Genomic DNA, 10315 nt, shown 5'->3' with positions numbered 1-10315 from the left:
ACTTAGTTGGGAGGGAGAGAGTTTTATTTCCCTGTCTTTCCCCTTCTCCCATTTCCCTCCTATTTTTTTGCAGTCCTAAAAGAAAAGTTGAATACAACGAAATCGAGGCCATACATGCTACATTCAAATATAGCAGCTGCAATGTTTTAAATTAAAATTTAACTACAAGTCTTTTCCTGCAGTGTACAGCATATTAATGCTTACATATTTTGTATTCAACTATATAAAAGAGATTTGCAAAAAGGGTAGCTTCTTTTATACCTTGTTACATTTCTTAATGCATTACCTGTTCCAAGTCTGTGTTTTAAGTGATCTTCACATAAAAACAGAGGTAGCTAAGTAGAAATATTATATAAGGTGTCTATACATGGTGTAATAAAAAGTTTGTTCTATCAATCAAGATGGATTAATTTAAAGACTTCATAATAGTTTGTCTTCCCCAGATATGAATGCTTTCTAACACAAGTACAGCTATTTCTATTTAGCCTTCGTCACCATGGACAGTTGCTACATCATTATGGAAACATGATAAATTCATTTTATTAGGCAAATATTTGAGTTCCACTCAAATACACTTAACATAATAAAAACAAAACAGCCATCTATGTCATAATTTAATTTAATTCTTTGCTGAACTTATGGGAATTAAACAGAGCTTTTAATTAGATTAGGGAGAAGTCAAATAATCAAAACACTGGATTATAAGTGTTTTATAATGTTTCTGTGCTGTCCAAAAAATAGCTTATTTATTTAGAAAAATTCTAATAAACTCCAGCATCTTAAATATGTTCAGAAGTGCCTTTTCCAGCATCACAAAAATGTTAATTAAGAAAGCATCACTAAATTTTAAAGTAGCAAATATAGTTAAAATTCTAAGTGACCATGAACTGAAACACTGTGGTCCAAATTCTGTGAACAGATCAGGTATGCAAGATGTCCTGCCTGTACAGAACTGGATCTTATTTTTCCCCAGACATTTAAAAAGGCAAAGTCTGGAAAAGATGGAGAATTTAGCAGCTGCTTAAAACAGTTAAGCAGTGCAAGTAAGTGTACATTTCCTTGTCAGGCTTGAAGATCGCTTGGTAGGTCCCTGAAATCGTGTTTCGTTTTACATAATGTAAGTGGGCACTGCAAAAAAGTGGAACTGTATTTTAAAGAAAAGTACCTTTTCTAAAATGTTCCTCATTCACAGCACCCACATAATCCCCAAAAGAAACATTTCAATTTTTCTGTATTAACAGAATATTCTGTTTAGAATCTCAAACTATGTAAGCTTCTATTTGCATCTGCTTGCATCTGTTTGCAATCTTGATTTAAATTTTGATGAAACAACTATTTATTTTGTCCATACTGGCCAAAGCACAGCTTTGAAGATAAGACAGAATATAATTTTGGCACAGTATTTTTAGTGAACTTCCATGAAAAAAGTACAGACAATTAGGAGGAAGAAGCCAATAACTACTTAAAGATGATCACCAAGTTATTGGTTCTTGCTTCTAACAGCTCACTGTTAACCTTAAAAAGCACATTTTTGTTCTTTAATGCATTGTCTCATGGGAGATCTAGTTTGAAGGGCTAATGTGCACACTCTCTCATAAAAGCCTACATTCCCTGATTGAACTACATCTCCGAGGAGTCAATGCAGTCTTCTCCAAATGCCGGCTGCATTATGACAGTAAGAGATTCTTCTTGTTTTCCATGACAAAACTGTAGTCACAATCATGAGTGGAATATAAATCAGTATTAGCTTTGATACGATTCTCTGACTTTGGCCTGCAGAGCATCACAAGTCTTCTTAGCATCTCCCAACAACATGGCAGTATTTGGTTTGTAGAAGATTGGATTGTCCACCGCTGCATAACCGACTCCCAAAGATCTCTTCATTACAATGACCTGCAGATAAAGAGTTCATGTTTGAAACAGCAAAAACCAACCACCATTCCCCTCAAAGACAACACAAAACCAGCCTCCACAAATGAAGGGAAAGGAAGAGAGATCCCTAGCCAAAACAGGGTGCTCACTGCTGCAAAAACTGTATTTCAAATTTTAATATAGCAGATAAATTGATATCTGGACCAGTTTCAGAAACATTTTATTGCTAAACACAATATTACATGTCAGATGAAGAGACTGTGGACACTACACATGCATATGCTTTTACTTTATTAAATGTAATAAAGTCAAAGCAAGATAGGGACTGATGATTGTAACATAGAAGGTTTTTGAAGGTTTTATATTTTTGAACTAATTTAAGAATCGAGTTCCCCAACAGCAACACAATTCAGATGAACATTCACAACAATACTTGGTGCAACGCTCTCTAGTATTTATCCAGACTATTATTCTGTATTACTTCATACATGGGATTTTAAAATAAAATAAAATAAAAATAAAAATCCTAAAATAAATTTCAGATGGTTTTAGCTATTAAATATCAAGCAACTTAACCACGGCACCTTCAGTGGAGAAACTGCGAAGCTTTAGCAACTTTTAACCATGCACATATTTATTTCCCAAATTGCAAGACATAGCTAAGCACAGAACTTTGATAAATGTATGTGCCTATGACTGAGTACTTGAATAGTTAAGCCATAGAAGAACTGAGGCTACAACTGGGTTCATAACAAGAGATCAAAGATTTCACATCAAGGAAACTCAAGTATATGTACTTTAGACCAATGTGGCTTTCAAAGAACAAAACTAGTGAGGTAACTAAGCTATCAGTTCAATCTGAACAGACTAAGCTCTCTACTCAACCCAGCCACTCATTGTTTCTTTTTGTTTTTTTTGGTTTTTTTTAATTTAAACTTATTATTTGTTTTTGCATTTCCTCCTCAATATTAAACTTGCCAATGGAATTTCCTATAAACTTAAAAAAGCAGATATTTGTACAGAAATGCTTCAGGGCTGCAGATGTAAGCAGAACATCATTTATTCTAGTCACATATTTTAGTAGAAGCAATTTCATTGCTCTTTTCTACTGCAGTCATCATTAGTCTCACTAAAGCACTTGCTGATGATTATAAAATCATGAACAATGCATCACACTTGCAAAGTACTGACTGTTTTGTTGGACGCCTTTGCAGAAAAGATTCTCATGGAAACCAGAAGAGTAGAAGAATCTTGTTAGCTTATCCTATAAACCATGTTTTTAAAAGCATACTCCTGAAGGTAGGTGCTAATGCAACTCTGTTCGTCTCACCTGTTTGGACTTCCAGACCTCAAGAACTGGCATTCCAGCTATGATAGAGTTTGGATCTTCCTGAGCTGCTGAATTAACTGTATCATTTGCACCAATTACAAGGACCAAGTCAGTTTCTGCAGCAAAACAAATAAAACTCATGAAAAATTATCTCAAACCTGAACACTGAGGCTGATACATGTTTTTGAGTTAGATCTGCTCTTTAGAGGCAGAACCACCCCTTACAGTAAGCAGTCTTCAAACATTTATGGGGTTTTCATTCACAAATATTTTACAAACTTATCAGGCAAGTTATATATCAGAGTCTGGGAAAATACATAGTACAGTTCTGACTATATTATACTTTTTCCCCAAGTGTGCTACTAACTACCTCCAGCAAACTGCAAGCATCCACAACCCCATTCCAAGGGACTCGTTAGGCCACTCTGCCACACAAAAGTTAAATCCTTTGATATTTAAATGTGGTTTCATACACGTAGTATCATCACCTTCAAATTGCTTTGTGCCTGGCTTCTCCTTTGAATATTCTTTCAAAAAACCTTTTTACCAGCAACTTTCTGATTTCTAAAGAAAGATGTAAGAAAGCCAAAAGTTGTCTGTACAATGCTATACTGGTTTGCAAGACATGACAGGGTCAAGTCATCCACAGCACCTGACCTAAAGAAGTAACAGTAGTTTTCCTGTATGGAGCAGTAACAGTGATAGCAGTGATAAAAGAGACACAGCATTTGTCATTTATTTCACAGCTATATACAATTTAAAAAACCAAACAAAAAACCTCAGGCCAACCAAAACACACCACTGTTCTCTTGGTTATGGGAAAATACAAGTTTCACAGGCCTGTTTAACCTCCCTTCCAATATCTACTCTTTTCTGTACTCCTGCATTGAATATTTCCCTTTGTTTTACCTGTCTGTACTCTCTGCTTCTCAGTTTTCTGCTTCTGAGTCAGGCTATTTCCTGTATTCCTCTGTGCTCACTTGCCAGCAACTGAGAGAGCACTCACACTGCAAGAGAAAGGCCTCTGCTTCTCTACAGTGGTATCACAAGAGGCACAAAAAGAAACTGAATGGCCTGAGTGAGATGTTCTATTTTTAAAATCCTTGTGAAATATAAAAGCAAGATCAAATAAAAATTGACAAGATCAAATCCAGTCTAATGGAAATTTATACGTCGCATGCTAACCTGGGAAGTCTTCGTTGATCTCATCCATTTCCAGTACGATATCATAGGGAACACCAGCTTCTGCTAGGAGTACATTCAGCTGACCAGGCATACGGCCGGCCACAGGGTGAATACCAAATCTAACGGGAAAGAAAGTCCAACCCCATTAATAAGTACTGATCACTCTGTTTTATACAGTGAAATTGCCACATGTAACCTACAAGTCTGAGAAGTTCTTCAGGATAAGCATACACGAGTTAATAAAAAGAAATGGTTAAACTTTAATGATATCATAAATACTTTTGCAGTGTTGCAGGGGACTGAGTGGGTAGGAAAGGGAACAAGGCCAGTAGATTTGACTCTTCAGCTGGAGAGCAGCCCTTCCTTTTCTGCAAAGTTAAAAGTATGACTGACACACAGGTATGCAAAAGAATATGCTCATTTCCCAGTAAAACTAAAATAGCTGGGACTACATTTTCAATCCTTCCATCATAAAAAGACTCTTTCAGAAAGTTGTTGCACCTGCAAAGTAGCTTTGGAGAGCTTCATGGGTACTTCTAGTGACCGCACAGAAGGAACTCAAGACAGAAACACCTGGGAACACATCACTGCAAGATGGACCAACACAATAAATTTTCCACACAGCAATAGCTTATAACGAACAAGCTTTTCTTCAATTACTTTTGAAAGTAACAGGACTTTTTACCATTTTGTCTGGCTACAATCATCAGCCTAAGCCAGATCAGGCTGTGGTGTGGCTGGAAGCATTCGCATCCCTCCTCCAAGCAGTTCCATATTTAAAACTTTGTGACAGATACCGTTTTTTTTACTGAATAAGCCTTTTTGCTGCAAAACCACCACTCACACTAATATGCTTTGCCAGTCCTTTACATCATTGAAAAGTGAAAGCACCACAGACTAAATGAACTGGCCACAACATAGCACTCTTCATGAAAAGGCCAAAAGACTGTGCAGCCTTCCTGAAGCAAAACCACCCCTTGACCTCGAAACATCCTTGGCAAATGACCCTATTGACTCAGGTATCTCTAGAGCATGCATGGTTATCAGAGTCTAACACTCCAACAGAAAAATTAGCAAGGACTCTACTTCAAGCACAAGAGAATGCTTTACTGAATTAGGTTATCATGCCACTTTCTTCTCATGACTTCTCATGACTTTCCTTTCTGAAGTAAAAAAAAAAAAACACAAAAAGGAGGGGGAGTAAGAAGGTGGAGAGCTAAGAAGCTACACCAGTTTCAGCATAACAATTTAATAAATGTTTTCAGAACAGCTCAAAACAAACAAGAGAAAACACACTGCTTATGAGTTACTAAAAATTCAGACAGACACACAGGGTGGCAGTGGGGGCTGTTAAGGCATGCATACAGTTCTATAAGAGCAAAAACCTGACAAAATTCAGAATGGAAATGTTAAACTGGTTTAGCTACAACTCCCAAAGACATATTTCAAATAGAAGCAAATCTGTTTCTTGTGGGCAGATTGTACTTTTCTGCTCATCTAATGGCTGTGAATAAAAACTAGGCAGATCAATGTGTAATGTCCTGTGCATCTTCTGTCTTTCTCTGGTGCCGTCTCAAGCACACCAGAAATGCCTGAGATGATTGCCGTATATAGCTGAAGTTAAATGTTTAATAAGGAAGCCTAAATGTACTTTGGAAGAGACAGAAAGTACCCAAGAGACAACTCTTAAATTCTTGGATTTCTGAACAGAAATTTCTAAGCAGAAATCCAAATGAGTCAGGAATGCAATAAAAGGGCTTCAGATTTCTTCAGAAAGGAGAGAAAGTCTGATAAATCAACTTGCCATGACAAAGGGATTGTCACAAATTTCTATTTTCAACTCCACTGCAATGGAAGTGGGTAACGTGTCACTGATGGTCCACAATTCACAGTCCAATGAACACAGATCACTTGTGAATTTAACACTGTACAAATACATCCTTAAAAGGGCAAGTAAGCACTCCATCAGCAAGACAACATTGAGACAATGCAAAGATGAGACAATTGCAACTCCAGAAACAAAATTAAGGACATATGATTAATCCACATAATACTAGATATGCCACAATTTAAGCTCTAAGTCAAACAGCAGGATAAAAGCTTGCTTTAAAAGGAATGCTTTTAAAGAACCAAAGAGAATAGACTGTATTCAGTAAACATTTGGGATCCTGTTGCAAAGGATAATACCTACAATCAGAAAAAGGAGAGCAAACATACAGGACAAAACATTAACAGCTTACATTTCACACCACTCACTCGGTAATATAAGCCATGTGTACCAAATTCAATTCCTAAAGTGTACCAAATTCAATTACTTACAGTACAGTAGGAGAACTCTTATTCTGAAGAACACTTGAGAAAACCCATCACTCCTCTGGCAGTGAAAATACATTTTCCAACAAAATTCTCTTTTGTTTCTAATAAAATTATTTGAGCATCTTTGTGACCAAAGCTGTTTTGGCAATACACTAAACAAAATATTCGTAAGGTTTCTATTAAATACTATATACACATACAATCTTATTTCAAAGGCTGGAAAGCCAAAATTTAAGCTGCCAAGAGAATGAATTTCACCTTTGACTTCACTATTCCTGGCAAAAGGCAAAGAAAGAAGAAAAAGAAAGGGACAAATTATCTTTGTTCAGGAAGAGTTATGGCATCAACCATCAGTAGTTAGAGACTTCTGACAGACTCTGCTTGAAATCACATACAGCATATTCACAAAGTTTGAGAAAGCTGCTCATCCAAATGTTTTTTGGACAAATATTGAACTGACTTCCAGAAGTCTGCTTCTAAGAGCCTGTTAACCAAATATGACAGTTGTATGCCAGTACCTCTTGAAACTGGATGTGCAAGTGTGTCAGAAAGAATCATTAAGAATACGTGCCTCTCTAAGGTTTTCATTATTTCACAAGATAAGATCTACATACATCTGGAGTAAAACTATCCTGTCCAATTGAAAGCAGAATTCAGATAAGTATGGAAAAAAGAGAGCACTGAAATCCTTGACAGCTCACAACAAGTCTATTAAAAGCTGTGTGTCTTGCTCCTGACTCACAACAGCAGCAGTTCTTCAAAGCTATGTGTGCTACAGAATAATCGTTTTGTCACATATGCTCTCCCAGATGTTCAAAATTCACCATATTCAACTCAGTCATATTTAAAAGTTCAAAACTCAAATGACTTTACAAGAGAGGCATGTTTTATTGTAAAAATGTTTCAAAGTGAAAAATTGCTAAGATTCTTTGATATGCATTTAATATCACTTACACAAGAACTCCTTTAGGTTGGTTAGTTTGTTTTTAAATCAAGCAGAAATCTCACACTCTTTTTGACTTTGTGTTTGACATTAAGTTTTCAGTCTACCTATACTTTACCCATAGCAAAGATTCACATTCATGCTGTGTCGGACTTGAAACATTGTTCTGGTAGTTCACTGAAACAGAGAATTAAGCAGGAATTTTTTCTCTTGACCCTGACCATGTAATGTGGAGCTTGATTATCACCTCCAATTGTCAGACACACTGAAGTGTGCATAGACCTTCTTGCCACTAAGACTTGACACCTAAACTGTATGAGTACCAGGCAAGGATATTCAGCCTTTTTAATCAGCCTCTTTCAGATACTTTTTAGCTTTAGAAAGACAACACAGCACACTGAAAAATGAGTTCGTATTTTCAACCTTTTCTTGTAATACAGAGAGTGCAGCATTTTCTTTTAAATTCAGACTAAAAATCTAAAACTCCCAACATACATGTCATATCTAGGACAGCACTTTGAGCACAGAAAGCACTTAAATTGGGGGTGGGGGGAGTACTTAATTGACTATGAAGTTAATTATAGTAGTATGAAAAAGACAACTATTGCATGAAAAGTTACTGAAAAATCTCAGAATGGAAATTACTTTTTATACTGTTCATAAAGTCAGCATCTATCGTTATTACAACTGGCTAGATAACATTCTTGTAATCAATATGGAGAGAGCTAGCACCTATCTAACCCAATGCAGAAGTGTTTCAAGATCACTTCATCCATGTAAAGATAGGATTACTGTAACTATGCCAAAGCTGGACAGAGTGATATAAGTAAGTAACATCTGTCTGGTGTCTAATTTAGCTTATTCAGCAGTTTAGACATTGTACATACAGATAATAATTTGCCCAAGGGTTTTGCCTCACCTCCTCTTCCCTCCTCCCCATTCACTTTATTTGATACCTCTCCACCTTGTTTCCAGTACAGACAATAAACTGTTACTGAAGGTAACAGGAAGGAAAAAAAGGCAAAATAAACCTAGATGAACTGAGAAGTGCATCATTCAGATATTTTACAGCTTGAATCCCAACAATGTAACAATAGTTGCAGTGTTGCATGAGTTGTATGTATTGTATCACAGTAAAACGCTCTCATCACACATTATAGATGACTATGTAGATTACCAGCACCAATGCACATAGCTAGTTTAGGTAGCTTAGGCCTGGTGTAATGCCTGAGGCAACAACATGTCCCTAAACACAGTACTTCAGCATGGACTAAACTCAGGGTCAGGTCAGTTAAATTTGAACTGAACTAAATTAGTTAAATTAAACATACTTAAAAGAGGGTTTGTACTGGTTCCCTATTTCCAGTCACTATGGTTTATCACAGCAGGGGCAAGGTACAAACATATGGCATGGACCCTAGCTCAATGCAAGGTCCCTCCCAAGAACTCAACTACAGGGAAGAAAGAAGAGCCTGCCTCCACAAAGCATCACAAACTGACCTAGTAAGGTCACCCAGAGCTGAGCTGACCCATAAGGAACCAATGACGTATCTACAACACACCCCCAGGAGTGTACAATACAGCCTTAGCTGCATCCTTGCAGAACCAGATCAGCTACAGCCAGGTTTGCTAGTTCTCTCTAGCTACATCGACACAGAACTTGAGCTAACAGTTCTGTTGGATCAGATCCTAGCCAGTTAATTTGACTCCAGGAAACAAACTGAGAACTGACACTCATGTACACAGTGTCTTCCTAGCAAGCATACTTCAGCTGCCTAGAAACTTGTATCAACTCATGTTGTTCTTATGCTGCCATCCAGCAGTGACAGTAATTTCCTTCTTATGCACACCTGAGCTATGTAGTATGTTTAAACTTCTTTTAAATTTCTTGGGACACCATCTTAAGAGTTCATCCTTTGAGATTCTTCTAAATTTTCTTGCAGAGCAACAAAGAATGATGACTATAAATTCATATAATTAAACAATTGAAGTTAATTAGTTTTATTTATTAAGTTGTAGATTAATGTATAGGCGGTACTGATCCACATGTTCTATTACTCACAAGCAATTCGAACAATAGCGGGGGGGAACAAACCAGAACTCTTAACACATTTCATTAGAGCTCAGCCATAGAGGTAACAATAAAAATCCAAAAATGCAGGTCCAACACTAAATCCATGCTATCATATTTTCAGAAATGTAAGAAACCCTTGTTTCCATGTGTTGAAAAGTAATTAGATTCTCCAGCATCAGAAGACATAAATTCAATTCCTTCAAGATATCCCCCTATAAAAATTAGGTTAAAAAAAACAAATCAAAACACTAACGCGTTAGCAACTAATTTGAAAGGCTCTTGAAGAGGTAATCTGCATTTTTCTCAACTATGAAGCAGTTACGAGAAAACCACAATATTTAATTATGAGTTAGATTTTAAAAGTCTACACAAAGTACAATTTTAAGAGTCCTTTCACCCTGAAATACATTTTTATTTCTTACTATGCTGGAAAACAACACACATTGATGGAAAAAGCCTTATGAAAGTCATACTGTGGCAAAAGCTAAGATAGTTAACTTGATGTGGACATGGACAGTGCTAATTACTCATGCATATATGAGAACCTATACAGTTTTAAACTGTACTATAATATTATAGAATAGTTATATATCTA

General features: G+C 36.5%; 1 protein-coding gene across 1 annotated transcript; it reads right to left on the bottom strand.

Moving 5' to 3' along the window:
• Positions 1–1425: 1425 nt before the first annotated feature.
• LOC104621366 (NAD(P) transhydrogenase, mitochondrial-like) lies at positions 1426–4506 on the bottom strand (the record flags this gene model as incomplete). The annotated part of the gene is made up of 3 exons (XM_010287833.1): positions 1426–1893; positions 3203–3318; positions 4388–4506. Coding segments are annotated over 3 exons (385 nt in total), but the record flags the coding sequence as incomplete, so codon positions are not given.
• Between the last annotated feature and the right edge of the window lie 5809 nt (positions 4507–10315).

The sequence above is a fragment of the Phaethon lepturus genome, unplaced genomic scaffold (assembly GCF_000687285.1).
Source record: "Phaethon lepturus isolate BGI_N335 unplaced genomic scaffold, ASM68728v1 scaffold32795, whole genome shotgun sequence".
NCBI lineage: Eukaryota > Metazoa > Chordata > Aves > Phaethontiformes > Phaethontidae > Phaethon > Phaethon lepturus.
The sequence above is the reverse complement of the archived record's forward strand: the minus strand, read 5'-3'. Positions and strand labels throughout refer to the sequence as shown.